Source organism: Symphodus melops, assembly GCF_947650265.1.
Source record: "Symphodus melops genome assembly, chromosome: 18".
NCBI lineage: Eukaryota > Metazoa > Chordata > Actinopteri > Labriformes > Labridae > Symphodus > Symphodus melops.
Window position 1 is genome coordinate 3,424,294 of NC_136708.1, and position 17,189 is coordinate 3,441,482.

Genomic DNA, 17,189 nt, shown 5'->3' on the forward strand with positions numbered 1-17,189 from the left:
TTTCTCATGTGAATATAACACTCTTTGGTAACAGACAACATGTCATGGCTGACCTGTGATCCATGTGTGGATATTTAAAGGAGATCAATGCAACGTTTTATTTTAGTTCAGTCTTTCAGATTGTTTGTATTACAGAAAGGATTCCTACAGAGATGGACCTTATTGACAACAACAAATGGTTTATTTTTTTTCAAAACCAGTCAAAGCTTGAGGTCAATATCCGATCACAACAGCATGTTTGTCAGTGCACTTTATAATCAATGACATTTAATATCTAACTCTCTCCTCACAGACTTTTACTGGAAGTCCTTTTTTTTTGGTACATGTGCAGAAAACAATACTGAACTTTGCTGTCAAGCTGCAGGCAGGCGGGAAGTGGAATCAAATATGGCTGAATCACTCCCTTAAAAGCCCTGCAGACCTTTGGCACACCCTCATTACAACACGGCTTCCAACTAAAGGACGTGCATGTCAGTTTTTATGCTTAGCTGAGGTTAAGAAGGGTTGTATTGATCAAAGCAAAATGCATCAAAGTGCAATGAAAACAGATTTAGTGAATGAAGAATGACAAGCATAAAGTGTGTGATGCAAACATCTCTGAAGATTCTGCAGCACTGAAGACACAAAGACGACAGCACAGGAAAAGATCAGATCTGTGAGGAGGCAATGACCTCTCTTATGTAAGGAACATTAATGTCACGTTTGATGGTTGACTTGTGCTGGTTCAAAAATGTGCTCTCCAAAAGTTGAAAGTATAATCTGAAAGGTTATGGATCTGGACTGTGATTCATTATGAATAAACTCCAAAAGGTGGGTAGCTTGTGCTAGCGTGCGGTAGCTTGTAAACTCACACACTGTATGTTCTGCAGTGAGTGTGTGCTTTTGGTTTGAATGTTGCGTCACACTGAGACTCAAACTCACACTCTTTGGACATTCCCACTCCGAAGCACTTCTGCAGGCGGCAGTACTGACAGCGGTTCCTCGTCACCTTGTTGATAATGCAGTTCTTGTCCCGATGACACGTGTACACCATATTCTTCTGGATGCTTCTGCGGAAAAAACCCTGAGGGAGACAGACAGACGCACAGACAGAGAGAGAGAGAGTGGGGGTTTATGAAAAGGAGAAGACGTTAACCTCATTTTGTTTCTAATCTTCTGTAGCAGCCCTATTTTCTAAAACCTCCTCATAGCTCCTTGAAAATCCTGCCGCTCGGCTTCACAACATCGAGGCAGCCTGTGGAACAACGAGCAGCGTGTTTTGTCTCGTCTTTGCCATTAACGCGGAGCGAAAAGAAGGTTGCTGTGTTCCTGCTGGGAGCTCTGAGGAGCTTCAAGTGCTGGATTTAAGCTGAGAGAAAGACGACGAGAGGGAACAGAGAGAAAAGAACCTCCGGGTACCAAAAAGAGACACTGCTGGTTAAAATATGGATGAACAACCAGGGGACTTTGTTTCTGCAAGGTGACATTGAGCTTCTGAGGAAGGCCATAGACATATTTCTTTTCAAAGGATTCAGTCCTTTGTAATGCAGCAGTTCAATAATGGATGCTGATTGGCCTTACTGAATGTTTGGGTGCTTTGGATTCACCAAGGGGCAACATGTGGAGAAGATAAATTAAGCCAGTGGGGAAGTGCAAAACAAAGCTGCAGTTCCTTGAGTATCCACTTGAGGCTGGCTGTAAAAGGGAATAACTGAAATAACCGCTCCAGAATCCCCATATTTTCCAGCACGTCTTTACAGACACACTAAACTGGGGGTGAATTCCTTTATAACTTGCACATTTTGAGTTTATAAAAGATTAGAGTTATGCGCGATGACAGGAAGTTAGTTTGAGACAGCAATGACGATATATTGGTGACCGCGGCACCATTTTTTACTCATAACGTGACGCTTTTCATGTTCTTCTTTTTGTTTTATGCAAGATGATTTAGAGTTAACTCCTGTAGAGTTCAGAAATAATAAACAGTTTTAATGGAGATTCAGAAAAGACACACACATCCCGAAGTGTACGCTGACTTCTAAAAAAAGAAAAAGGTAAAAAGAAGCCAAAAAGATCTGCACACAGAGGAGCTGTCGTTTAAAGGATTTATTAACATGAGACGTTTGGAGCCAACATGCTCCTACCCAGACTGGAGAAACAGTCCAGACGATTTCAACAAAAATAAATAATTCAAATAAATGTGAACATCAGGTTTCCCCGAGACGGCTCGGAGAGTATTAACTCTCAGCATAAAGCTCTCTTTGCTAATGTCATTTTAAAGTACTTGTTGTCTTGTTATATTCTGCCCATTAGTAGGCAGTGCTCAAAGTGCACATACATCCTGTAGAGGGGCATCTTGTTTTAATCTGAACACAAACTAAATCTGCTCCCTACGATGTTTAAAGGGGAATGCATCATCGGCCAGATATTTGACTTCATTGTTCGCCAAATTAAAAACAGGAAAGGTCATTACCTGATCTTCTTTGCTGCAACAGATCAACACAAACATTTTACAGGTACTATTCCTAATATCATGTTCAGAGGCGTCATCAGAACATACAGTCAGCAGGAGACAAAGACCAGCAACAGCCCGGTCCTCTGCATACACAAGATAGTTCACTTGACTCAATCATATTACAGGCTTCCACCCGCCGGGACAGATCATGAATCTAAAGGTTCAGATCAACCAGGGACAAAAGTCCACCTCTTCAGAGAGCATCATGGCTGTGGCTCAGTCGTCTAACAACCTGATGGTCAAGGGTTCAATTCCCAGCTCCTGCAGCCACATGTCCGACGTGTCCTCGATCAAGACACTTAATCCCAATTTGCTCCTTCTTCTTCGCCAGCAGCGTGTGAATGAGATCAGTAACTTACACCACTTTACAAAGCAGCATCTACCATCTGTGAAGCTTTTTATCAAGTCAAGTCAACTTTATCCATACAGCACATTTATAACAGCCAAGGCGGACCAGAGTGCTTTACACAAGTTTACATAATGCATTTCCTCCAAAAGTCATATAGACACATAAAGGCAAACTCGTTGAGTTGTCAGAAGACAAAAGGGCGTTACACACGCTCAAGTCCATTTAACATTTAACATTACTTACTCCAAACGGGGTTGACACTCCATGGCCTCGCTTTACCTTGTGTGGTCTGTTGGGCATGTCGATGAGCCGTAATTCTTTCAATATGTACGGGCGCTCTTTCTGTCATCCAAACAAACAACTTTCTATGATTAACTCGATCGAAAGCATCAAGTAAACACATTAAGTATATATATATATATATATATATATATATATATATATATATATAGTTCTGTGCCGTGGTCGTATTCTTTCTGTGACAGCGAGATCAGCTCAGGACTTCTGTGCCTTTACAACACTCATCTGACTGATGGAGGTCATTCCCACCATTTTTTTTTGAAAACTCCTCAATCAGTATAATGCCTTCCATCAAAAACCTCCACAAGGCCAACGAGCGCACACAACTTCACACAATTCATCCTGCAGCTGTTACGCTTCTGTGATGTCAGAATTGACCCTTTAAGAGCCATTTTCAGCTGCTACCACTTTCAACCGCGTGCTGTGACACTTCATTATGTTGCACTGGGCTGCCTACATAAAGGAGAGCGATAACAAAGACACAAATCCTCCTTTAAGATCCTGGTGCACTGAGATAGACGCTTTAAACGTAAAGATACGTTTGTTTCTATTCAGAGTAAAAAAAGGCAGAGAAGCATCTAAATGAAGTTAAAGATAAGCTCTAGATGTGTTCTTCTTCCTGATATTAATTCTTCTGAACACTTCTTTTGCAATGATCATCCATCGTGAGGCCTGTTTGCACATGTTCGAGAAGCTGCGTTCAGTGAAAAGAGAAGGGGGATGGGGGGTTAAAATTCCATTTACCCTGCCTGTGACAAATGGGACCTTGCCTTTTCATTAGTGAAGCAGGATGCATGATGGGTAACAGATTAGATCACAGGACTGAAACGGCTGACTCTGTAGCCCATCTCCACTCGGCCTCGAGCATCCGTCAACCTCCAGACCGGCCCCCCTCCCCGGTAGAACATACTAGCCAAAAGCAGCCAATCGTGTCTCAGCCTTGACGTCACGTGACCGGCGCGAGGTCACCTCCCCTCAGTTGGTATTATTCATTTTCTTAATAGAGGCCTTTATCCTGGCTGATGTAAGCTACGTGAGCCTGCAGACATTACCTGCAGGCTCTGATGAATGGACGGAGGAGCGTCCTGCAACGCCATCAGACGCCATATGAGCGTGTTCAGGTTGGGTGCAGAATTCAAGGACCCTCAAGTACTTATGTCATTCAAAGCTGAAAGCATTCAGGTCACTTAGCCTTGGAAATCTGTGTGTGTGTGTGTGTGTGTGTGTGTGTGTGTGTGTGTGTCTGTGTGTGTGTGTGTCTGTGTCTGTGTGTGTGTGTGTGTGTGTGTGTGTGTGTGTGTGTGTGTGTGTGTGTCTGTGTGTGTGTGTGTGTGTCTGTGTGTGTGTGTGTGTGTGTGTGTGTGTGTGTGTGTGTGTGTGTGTGTGTTTGGGGTTATGCTGGAGCTCGAGCTGCTACAGTTTGTGTGTTGTGTGCCCTTTCGGCAAATCACTTCCCAAAGACAGATTTGCATTTTGTGAGCTAAAGCGATTTTGTGAAGGTTTGTTGCTGGTTCATCGCCCGAGCGTCAGGGTTCTTTACTCAAACTTTCCTGCATTGAGAAGTCCAAAATAAAGGTCACAATCGTAATAGCTTACATCTTGCACTGAGATAATAGGAAGTGCACTACATCTCTGTGAGTCATCTATTGGCTTGTTTTGAGGAATCAAGTTTGGCATTTTTCCCTTCATCAAGTTACTTCTCTGTACCAAAAAGGAGACGGTGGTGTAATGGCTGTTTCTGGCCTGATAAACACAGCTAAAGCTCTGTCTCCATAGCAATCCTTACGGCTAAGATAAATAAACAACTTTAGACTGTCCGTGGGAAAAGCAGGACGTTTTTATGGATGTATTTCAGCCTTCCATTGCAGCTGTTCAAAAACACTTATTTGCTGCAATTTGAAGAGTGTGCTGAATGAATTTTAAAGCTTTCTATTTCTAATAATCATTTAGAGAATAAACACACAGGTTTGGAATAAAACCACTGCCGTAACTCTTTGACCTTCAAATTTAACCCGTGACTGACATGTAACAATCTGTTTCTGCACATAAGTGAAGCGTGCTTACTGTATATCGGTTGTAACTCTGCGTATAATGTGTGCGTGGAGGATGCTGTTTGTGCAGCTTTGTGTATCTCAGCTGAAGCAGCGAACAGATGCAGCGACTCAGATCACTTCATCTGAACAAGCCTCGGGGGAAACAGCAGTGTGACACCCACACTCATACTATCATCACATCTGCTCCTTTGCTGCCATTTTTTTTACACACACACACACCTCTTTTTCTACACTCTCTTCTGTATTCTTCCTCTCTGTATTTTTCCTAATGTTCCTCTCCTCCGCCACAGGACACGAGTGTTGACCTGAGACTGCAGACTGCTCTGATATTCGCCGCCGCGTGTCTTGCGGGGTTTACTCATTTGAAGCTTATAAATGTGCAACCAAAGGACACCCTGGAGCCGAGAGTAGTACAGAGCTGTTTACCTTGGTGGAGTGCAGCAGGAGGGAGGAGAGGGTGCTGCTGGGCTAAATAAATGATAGGATCAGAGGTCTGAGCTGCGGGTGCACGCTCAGAAGGATTCATAAGTCCAACACAAGGGTGCAGGAGAAGACAGAGCTGCTTAATGCATCACATGCGTTTGTCTGTGCACCATGCAGCACTTCATCTAGTTTCATGTGTTTGTATTAAAACTGCTAAATAGTTTCTGTGTGGATCAAACGTTCCTCAATTGTTCTTTGGTTTGATGGAAATCTTAAACAGGAATTAGGATCCTCATCAAAGTTGTCACAGTGAAAGTCTGCAATACAAAATCTCATTTCAAACCATTCAGAGCGAACATGTGACTTCTAGCTTTGGTAAGGAGATGGGGTAAAAAAAAAGGAAAAAAAAGTCTGATTTGAGTGAGATATTCAACTTTTTTTTTTCCTAAGCACACTGTAGCTTTTTGACAACTTTTTCTATTTTCTCTACATGCCTGTAACCATATGACCATATGAATAAGCAGACTGCAAGCAGTGGACTAAGTAGACACACCTGGCAGGAAGAAAAGGCTACTTCTGCGTACTAGGAGGAAGTGACCTGCCCAGTTGCCCCCTCTGTATTTCAACCATTTATTATTATTATCAGCGGTTCAATGTGATGAATTTATGGCGGCCGCAACTTTAGTTGAACTCCTGTTTGCCCTCGAGGCCTCCGTGCAGGTCATGTTACTCAAATGCAAAGGGGCAAATAAGAACACCTTATGATCACATGTTTACAATGACCTTATACGGGGAAATGTAATCCTGTATCAGTGTTTCACTGCCCAGCTATGATCAATACTTACAACAGTGTTAATTGTGAATACGTTTACACCGGCACACTGATCTTCATACCAGAACTGTGTCCATGTTGTTCTGCAGATAAGGCCCCGAAGAGATGTAGTGTCAGGGCATCAGGAGACACAAGCCCAGCCACCTGGGAGACGAGGCCACTTCCCCCCGGACTGATAAACTGCACCTTAACCGAGATCATTATCCAACATCTTGTTATCTTAATGGGCTGGGGATCGGGTGTCAGAGCACCGGCCCCGCCATCTTAGGCCTTCTCATTTACAGATTAAAAAACGAAAGTGCCGCCCATTAATTATTTAGTCCACCTGGCCTCCTCCTCTTTCTATCTCCCTCCCTCTCTCTGTGTTCCTACCATCCAATAGCTGTCCGGCTCTTTCGACTCGGCCGTGGCTTTTTGTGTTGCCTGAGTATTCAGTACAGCCAGGAGAGAGAGAGAGGGAGAAAGAGAGAGAGGGAGAAAGAGAGAGAGAGGGAGAACTGGATTAGCTTTCGCTCTTAATCGTGTCGACATCTTATCACTGCCGTGGAAAGTGGAGAGGACACTGGAGACCCTGGGGGGTTCCAGAAAAATGAGGAGGAGAAGTAAAGAGGAGAGTAGGGAGGGGAGGGAGGGTGATATTTATCCAGTTTATCCAGTCCAGGCTATTACTTACACCTGCAGTTCACTGGAAAGACACGGCAGAGTTCAGGACGAGGACTCTGCTGGCAGAAAGAGACGAGATAGGCAGATGATCCGGTCTGGTTTTTAGTAAATTAAACAGGAAGAAATCACCGATAGCTGCCACATGAAAACTTCTGACTCTTAAGTTTGACATGATTTTCATCTTAAAGAAATTAAGTTAAACTGCAGTCTAGAAGTTCACCGCTCAACCTTGTTTTCCCATGAAATTGAGTCGTCACTAAAAGTTTTGAAGGTTGAATATTTTCTTTGCTTTTCTTTGCTTTCCAGAAAACTCTTAAAAGGTGACATATTATGAAAAACCCACTTCTACACTTGTTTTTGAACATTTATTTGGGTAACCTGAGTGTCTGAAATAAACCCATCCAGTCCTTTGTTTTTGGTCTGCATAAGTCTCAAGACGCAGAAATGTTTTGCTCCCCTTGTGATGTCACAGTGGGATTCTGCAAAAACATAAAATCCGCTCCCCTCCCCTCCCCTGGTATCTTCACCCATGGACTCCAACTCCGAGCCTGTAGAGCAAAACTTTTGTGCAGGTCGGCCATTTTTTATTCTAGCTAGCGAAGGAGTGAAGTCTACCAGGAGAACTCAGGAGGGGCTCACGGCATTTAAAGAGACACACACACCAAAACGGAGCGTCCTGTTATGTTATATGTTATATATATATTATATTATGTGATATTTGGACCAAAGCACAGAAACACACGTTTCATTTAGAGCACAGGGGGACTGATTGAAAAGGGGGAAAGAATTTTTAATTGTTGTGCTAAAGATGACAATAACAATATACCATTGGTATTTATTATTTGGTTGTACGGTACATGTTTTATCAACATATATGTTTTCAGAGCTCCAAAAGGAACATGGGAAGAAAATAATGTCAGGTGCACAAAAGAACTATGTCATGAGCTCAAGACACGAGAGGAAGTTTCATATGCTCATCAGGTATTACATTGGCACTAGAGTCTCTGGAGCTACAGAGAAACCATCACCTGCCTGCATGCTTTAATACGTATATTAGGACTAATATCAAGAATTGTGTGTGCACCAGAGTTTCTGTCATTCTGTCTGATAGAAGAAGCTTATTGGTCTTCTGCCATCTTTAAAAGCTACATGTCAGAGTTACATATTGCTCCTTTAATATTTAATAATCTGAAACAAAAAAACTGAAAGGAAGCAGAAACAATGCAATGTTTGCACTAAACCAGAGTGAAAGGCACTACAGCAAATCTGCCATCACAGAGTCTGGGCATAAAGCAATATTATACAGACAACTGATCAAGCTGACTTTTATCTTTTGTGGAACTTTTTACAAATGGCTTTGTTAGCCAGCATAAAGAGCTTCATGAATCGAACAATGACTCAAGGACAGAGATGGATTCACTGAAAGAAAGAAAGACTGCATGAACCTGCTCCTCCCAGGATCATTGTTGGAGTTGTTTCTTTGAGTTTGCAGAAGTTGCACACTTGTTTCTTTGATTCAAGGACGACATTCTCTGTTACGTAAAAGAAACTTTCTTGTGTCTCAAATCTTTTCTCTGAAATGCAACAGTTTCTCGGCCAAAAAAAGTTCAAGGTAGCTATTGGCGTTTTTGCAAGGCATTTCATGCATAACCCTTTCTCCAGTGAACACATTATGACTGATTTTGTGCCACGTGGGTTTTGTCGAAGCTAAAAAGTTGACGTTTTGGAGACATGGTATGGGGACACAGCGGTGATGCTGCTGTTCAACCTTCTGTATCAAAACAATTGGACAGAAAGGAACCCTGGACTGCACAAAGAGCTGCATTGTTACTGTGGAAAATGTGAAACCTGGACAGATAAGGCACAAACAGAGCGGCAGTCAACAGCTACAACACGGAAAACAAGAGAGCTCTCTCAGACCCCCACTCCTCTCCTCTCTGTCCCTCCTGTTCTCCACACCCCCCCACCCCAGTAACCCAATCAGTGCTTATCTGTCCATCCGAGCACCTGAAGTGCACAGATGGAGCTGCAGATACAGGAGAGATTGAAAGGCGAATAAGGGGAGAGTAGAAAGGAGAAGGCCAAAAAAAAGGGAGGAAGAAAAAAGGAGAGATAGTGAGCGAGAGCGGGGAACAGAGGAGCTGTGTGACTCACCGTCCGGCTCTGAATAGCTGCAGAGAGCCGGAGCCGAGCGACAGGCAGAGAAAGACAACGGAGGCGGTTTCAGATCACCCGGTCCTCAACAGACGCCCCACTGTGGCCCTATTCTTCAGGGCGCCGCTCTCCATTCAGCGCTCATCTTTCGGCCCCAGGACCTGCCGGGGGCCCCCGGAGTGATCAGAAGCCATCTTTAAGCTCTCTTGCTCTCTGATGGGAGGCCCCCTTTTCTGCTCACTTACACACTAACACAGCGCACAGTGTTAGACCTGCTGCTGACCTGTCACTGCCACACCACTGTGTTTCCACAGTGAGGACACGTTGGCCCAGCGGACTTGTTCAGAGGGTTATGTTTAGGATTTAGTTAGGTTAAAGCTTTGAATATTATGTCAGCCACCAGTTAAGACAAACATATATGTACGTTTATTTTCTCACTCATCAGTTTTGGTTGACTCTTAGTGCTCTACTGTATTCAACATTTATGACTATATTGTTCAAAATATAGTAGTATAGTCCTGGTAGCTGGAGAGGTGCCAGGGCACTCTGCAGTGTGTAGCAGCATGTCCACAGGTCGTGTTTGTGCATGTGTGTGAGAAGCATGTCCATAAAAATCAAAGTGCAAAATCGAATTTTCCCTCTGAGTTTACAAAAGTATATGAAAATCAAAAAATCTTAATTGCTGCAGTGCAGTTCTCATATTGTAGCACACATGAAAAATGTGTGTCGTGCCAAAGGACGACACTAAATGACAGCAGGAGGAAGAACTGAAGGGATAGAAATTAAAGCTTACACAATAATAAATGTTGCCTGTTCCATTTAAAAAAAAGCTTTATTACATTTTGCTGATTAAAAAAATGTATTAATTAAAAAATCACAATGTTCTCCTTTTGAACAACAATAAAGACAAAGTAAACACAATTTGATTTAAATGCTCTGTAGATGACGTCCACCAGATAAAGATGTGTTCATAATAAAAACTCTACAGGGCTCCTTTAATAACAAAGGGAAATAACTTTAAGAGCGTCATTCACAGTCAGGAGAGCTTCTTTAACAGACGAGTGCTAATTCTCCTGACAATTACAAGGAAGCATCGGTTGCTCAACCAGCAAATCAACCTCAACATCGATGTGAAGGACCACTTCGCACACCGTTACTTCACTTCACACACGCATGACAACCTGAGTTCAAAGAACCCGCACACTCCAAGAAACACACGCTTTCAATCAAACCTCCATCTCGGAGTGAGTATGAGCAGCAGGTTTCTCTGCAGGGAGGAGAGAGATGTCCCACCTCTGCAGCCTGACCCTCTCTGTTTGATTTTCTCCCTCTGTTAGCGCTCAGCCTTCTTTAATGTTACACAACGCAGACGCATCACGTTATGGCGTGTGCGTCAGCCTCGAGGAGGGAGGAGGGGAGCTGTGTGGTGACGGGCTGAACGCAGGCAGAGAACCAGGAGATCCGTGTCCTATTTTCACTCTCTATCTGTGCATTAATGTCAACTCGACATCAGCGCCGTCCTGCTGCAGCAGCTGGAGGTAAACAGAGAAAAGACACGTGTAGGAGGAGGCTTATGACAGGAGAGGTGGCTGACGTGTATGTACAAGCAGGGGAACAGTAATGATAAATATGGCAAACAACAACTTTTTAAGTATGTAAATGACGGATGAATGTGCATTTTACAATGCCCAGGGACACATGAAGAGAACCCAAAACAAGTGTTTGTGCAGATTCCCCAAATCAGTCTTTTTTTATTATTCAAAGGAAAAATGAATATTCAATTCTGTTACCAGATTTATAAACTCCTGCATAATGCATCGTTACACCGGAGACTGAGAGATTGTATTCTTGATCAAGTATTTGTCTGTAAGTCAGCACGATATCTCAACAACCAGGAGAAACAGAAGCCCCCAACAGAGGGGGGGGGGGGGGGGGGGGGGTGTTCAGGCTGCTGTGAGCAGCACTTCTATAAGACCTAAATTAACTCCACAACAACACGTACAATACGGGATACAAATGTTAGCAACATAAATACTTTAAATATCAGTTTCAGTTTGTTCAAACAGAATCTGTTCTGAATTAGTCATCAGGGTTGGAAAGTTTCCAGTAAATTTCCGGAAACTTTCCACAGGAAGTTAAGCTTGGGAATTTGGGAAATATTCCAAATCGGGAACTTGCTATGGGAATTATAAGAATATTTAACAATTTATGGGAATTAAGAAATTGAGGGTATATTTTATCGAACTGTTTCATATCATAAATATAAACATTTGATTTTGTCCTGAGCAGACATGCATACAAAATAATACAATTTAAAAAAAAACAAACATTTCAACAGAATTTCATTAAATGTTCTAAAAATATATCATCCAATAATTTCATCCAAGCTGACTTCTCTTTATGTAGTTCACATGCTAAAATGTGTCCACAACTATATTTAAGTTCCCTGTTAAGGGCAAACCTTCAATTCTCCTTAATTCCCAACTTTGAAAATGTCTGGATTTTTTCAACCTTTGTCAATTCCAGACCTGATCTGTTCAAAGGTCATGATGTAAAACCTGGTCTGTATTTTAAAATATAAAAGAGTTAAAGTCAGCTTCACCAAACTGCCGTGAACACAGCTGGAAGGAGTGCTTCATAATCTTGTGGGAACGTAAAGTGCTAATTCCTGCCTCTGACATGCTAAAAGCTTTCTGCTTCTTCTTTTTGATTATTATTGTATAGAGACGTCACGTGGCTCTTTTCAAACCCATCAGAGACATCAGTTGCTGACACTTTCAGAAGAAAAGGATTTTTTGTGTTTGTGTAGCATTCAACAACATCAATTAGATGTAGATCTTAAAGTTGAAGGCCCGGGTTTAACTTGACTTGATTTCTGACTCCATCCACTTTCCTGTCTGCAAAACAATAAATGCATAAAAAGCACCAACAATACGATTTAAAAGATTCGTGAATGTTATATTCTGTGTTGAAGGTAAAGCATTCTTTCTTTTCATTAATGTTACTTTTATGTGAGCCCATATAGTGTCAGGGATTCTTATGACAAAAAGTGGTTTTGTTATGAAATCAGAAGAGACAGTGAGTATATTCATCCATCCCTGACCTGTTCCTGTGGGTTTAAAAATGTACCAAAAAAAAAAAAACAACATTGTGCAGAGAGGGCTGAGGGTTCAGATAGAGGAGTGTTTCTTTTTCCAGTGTGAGCATCCTGAATTGTGTTTTATTCAAAGAGGTTATGGTCTCCCGCTTGTCAAACCAGTTCCATCAAACTAATCCCGCTGTGTCAACGCCTCAGGACCCAACAAGTGAAAAAGAGAGGGGAGGAGTGTTCACGGCTCAAAGTTTTGTCTTCATCCCGAAAGGCCTGTCAGCGCTGACGACACGCGTTCACATTCTAGCCGTCTCTCTTTTATGGACATTTCAGGGCTTATGCAAAACAATGTTAAGATGTCAACTGCTCTGCACGCTTTTTCTGCCCCAACCGTACACCTCCGTGATATCTAGTACGACAGATACTTTTGGTTTTCCTGCCTTCACTACAATACAACTGAGGGGAAAGTAATATTTCTGCAGCATTAAAATGAGGCGCTCTGCAGACATGAAAATTAATTTTCTGTTAAGACTTTTTTTTTGCCATTCATAAGTAGATATACATATACATGTTTGCGATGCATATTAGAAAAGACGGCTACAGAGGAAACCAAGAATAAACTTAGACTGCTGGAAAAGGCTTTTGCATTAAAGCAGCAATATGTAGCTTTTTCACATTTCACACATCGTTTCAAACTCGATCTACGAGCTTTCAGTGGAGAGAATGTTGACTCTATGGTCTGCACAGCGGTGAACTCGCCTCAAAAGAATAACAAGCAATAATCCATTTGATCACTTGTCAGGGCATTCTGCTGCGTTCCCTATAATATCCAACATTGCACAAGATTAGATGCTAATGGTCGGACTGGTTTTTACTGTACATGTGCACATGCAGTGTTCTTGTACATTCAGGATTTCAACAAGTAGAAGTACTATACGGCAAAAGTTTAAGATTGCAAGCACAAGAAAATGTCAAAAGGAGAGTTTGACGGTCACAACTTTCCTCACTTTAAATCTGAAACTAACTCAGAGTTTATAGGACAACTGAATCAGAATAAGAGGTTTTTAACATCCAGAACGTTTGTTCCTTTTCTTCTTGTTCTGCTGCCAAACTAACATCCACTATTTCAGCCGACATGGCTCTCAGGTGTTACCTCTTAGAAGTACGTGTCAGTCGTTTTCCGTTATCTATGCCTCATTGAAGTCAATCTCAACGGTGCTACTTCAAGCCTGTACCAACTGTTTGTGTTTTGTTTTGGTTTTTTAATTTGGTTTTGCATGTTTTGGTTTTTTTCCAGGAAAACATGAAGACAGAAGTTCCAGCATGCATCTAAAGCTAGCCCCAAAATAAAGTATAAAAAATACTCATACTGTCACTTAAATGAAACCAGATGGTCACTTGAAGTGGAAAAGTTACAGGAACTCTAATCAGATTCCTTCTGACAGCTTATAATGGCATCTGGGGCATGTAGTAAACTTTGTATTTGGACTTTTCAGAAGGACACAGTGAGAGGTGTCAAACGATCAGGAAGTGTAGGGGTGGCTGGATGTGAAGGCTGCCCTGACTTTGGAGGATTCCTTGACTTTGGGTCGACACAGATGAATCTGTCATCTTGTTGCATATGCATGTGCTTCTGGGCACCCATATGTCTGCTCCCTGTTTTAACAATTCAAATCAGCTCTGTCCACACAGCAGAGTCTGCAGAGGCCGGGCGACGGACCAACTCAGACATGCAACAATCAATCACCGCGAAAAGTAGCACTTTATCACACTGTGTATGTTCTGTTTCCTGTGGATTTGTTTGCATTGCTATTCTTTCGGGCCATTTTTTGCCTCCGTTAGATATGACAGCTTAATAGAGAAAGGTAATGCTGGGAGGAGATGGGGAGTGACTTGCTACAAAGAGCCGGGGTCGGATTCACTCATTATAGACAGTCATGACTCAGAGAGACATTTACAGCTGATATATTCTGCTGTATTTATGTGTGTAATATGCCTTTAAAAATGTATTTCTTACATTCCTATTACACACGAAGAAAAGTGATGTGTGCTACCAAAAAATAAGACCCTTTTGTGACTCTTCTGTATGTACTGACTGTCATCACACAGCAGCCTGGTTTACACTCAGTAATCTGTAACTAATAACAAGGATAACAGACTTCATGTAACCTGACGAGGAACTGGAAAGAGGCTAACAGTGCTATGCACAGCTGATTCAAACGAAGCATTATACAACACCGCTCTTTAACTTTCAATCCACCTTGATGTTGTTCTTCAATTCTACACTTCATTAAGAAGGCGCTGTTATCCAACGAGACGTACATCAGAGAGACAGTACAGCACAAGCAAGGATCTAAAGAAGAGGAAGCAATGTGATTAGGTGCTAATGAACAGCTTTAAGGCTGACAGGAAGTGACCAGAGGGGCTGACAGGAAGTGACCAGACGGGCTGACAGGAAGTGACCAGAGGGGCTGACAGGAAGTGACCAGATGCCAAGCACAACATCCACAGCTCGTTTTGAGAGTTCTAATCAGCATCCAAAACTTCCTTAAATATCCTTATCAAACATAACCATCAACATCATCATCATTATTATCGTCATTAGGTGCGTAGGAAGTTTGTTTCTCAACCGGTGGGGGGGGAGTCAAGTTAGAGACTGAGGAGCGTGATAACATAAAGGAGATGACATCACTAAGTAAATGCTGTGATCTTTGCCACCTGCTTCAAAGGATGACCATATCACCATTACTTCCTGTCTCAGAGCTCGTGACCTAATCAGTGTGGAAGTCAAATTCGAAGTCATATGGTTCATCCAAACATGTGAAAAATATTCAGTCTTTATGTTCCTGTGAGGATCGAAAAAGACAACAAAGTGTGGACACTAATTAGTGTAACAGTTTTATTTATGTAGACTCGGTGCTGGCCTTCTGTGTGAGTCGATTACAGTGCTGCATATGTGCATGCATATGAATAAGCATCAGCTGACTGTAACAAGTGTTCGAAATGAAAACAACTTGGCCTGCACAACACAAATACACGCGCACAAACACTCCAGTGGGGTGTGTTTGAGTCTATTTGTGGCTCTAATTGGCACATTCACTGGGCAGTAAAAGGCTCTCCTTGCTGGCTTAAAGCCTACAGCTGTACCGCATGCTTGGTTGCATCCGTCCAATAGAAGGGGTTTGCCCCTTCGCACTGCAGACAACAATGCCTTCGCCATGGAGACAGGGATACAACACGGGGGGAAAAAAAGCTATAATCCGCTGCATAATCCTCTTGAGTCAGGATGTTACAAAAATCAAGGCCATTCTGCCATGCATGGAACTATTTTTACATCAGTGCAGTGCAGACGGAGCAGATGGAAGGGATGAAATTGTCTGTTTTCTGCGAAGCCCCCCTGACAGTGATTTCTACATCTGTCATTAGGGAAGCACTCAGGGTGCTCAGTCCCACAGCTTTGGGATCCAGAGATGTGATGATTCTTCAATTCTGTGTCAGTGTGAATGAGAATAAAGTCAACTATTGTATACACTATACTGTATTCATTGCATGTACAGCGCAGATCAGTCCTATCTTTTTTCTTTGCAGGGGGTTTCCCTAAAAGGGGAGTTATGTTGTTTTTCAAACCTGGGCCCTTAACTTAAATGTTTTTTTTTTGTTGTTTTTTTTTTACTCATTCGCTCAAACTTTTGTACGAATGCTTCAATGGACAACTTTAATTGTCAGCTGTGTCTCAGATAGGTTTGACAAATAGACAGCTAGGATCCCTGCTGAAAAAAACCAAAACATCCTGTTGATGAGTTCTGCACAAATTTTTTTTCCTCATTTTCCTTATAATCTGTATTTTTTCGACCAACATCGCAACATCGCTCTCTCTCTCAAGACAGTCAAACCAGACTGCATTGGTAAAGACATTCATTTTGCTCCACTCTATAGAAGATTCTTTCTGCATGGAGTTTGATCTGTGATTTGTGTGCGTCATTGTGTTAAACAAAGACAAGGTCACACACAAATGCTAAAAAAACGAATTGAAGCACAGCAGACCTAATTTCTTGTTTTTCTGCGAGGCAGAATGAAGGATTTTGTCAGATGGCTTTGAACAGAAAGTGTCCCTTTCAAAATAAAGAAGAAGAAAAAAGGATCCTTGCTTTCAGCGACTTTGCAATAAAATAAAATATGTAGTAGTGGTTGTAGAGCTGTATTTGAGTCAGCATTAACTGTGTCTCACAATCCCAAAAACAACTGAAAAGGTGCAGGCTGAAGATCCCTTGGTTCCCTTTTGGTGTGATTCCCCTTTAAGTGAAAGTCGGAGCAGAGGTCGGAGGTTTATGTTGGCACACATAAAGGAGAACTTGGTTTGACCCAGAGCCTGGTGAGTGAGCTGATCACCACCTCCCTCTGGGCCAAAAACTCCAAAGGATTCCTCACATACCACCGCTTCAATTACAGAGACGGGGAGGAGAGAGGACACACACCGCAGACTGCCTGCATGGGGAAGAACAGAAACCCTGCACCGCCTGGGAAGGATTAACACACTCTGTGGAAATACATGCAGAGCTCCAGAGAGGAAAACTGTCATTTAATACATTTAATCTAACAAGAATAACAGAGCTTTTACTTTAATAATCCACTTGTTTGACATTTAAGAAGCCATTATTGCTGCTTTAAGGTACAGTGTACAGTATGACGCAGCCTTGACAAGCCCAATTGAGTACTTTTCACATGTCCATGTGCATGGTGGGTGTGTGCACTGTTGCCTAGCAACAGCTGCTGTAAGTAGGAAGAGAAAGACAAGTGCTGGCAGGGCAGATGTTGGAAGGAATGTCTAA

At 42.3% G+C, this 17,189-nt stretch overlaps 1 protein-coding gene across 4 annotated transcripts in view; it reads right to left on the bottom strand.

Annotated features, from left to right (window-relative positions):
* Positions 1-17,189, bottom strand: part of LOC306839700 (retinoic acid receptor beta-like) — a 163,630-nt gene that overhangs the window by 36,128 nt on the left and 110,313 nt on the right. For all 4 annotated transcript variants that reach the window (XM_079368538.1, XM_079368537.1, XM_079368536.1 and 1 more), the window contains one exon: positions 922-1,063. In XM_079368538.1, coding sequence (XP_079224664.1) covers positions 922-1,063 — 142 coding nt within the window. The remainder of the gene's footprint in view (positions 1-921; positions 1,064-17,189) is intronic.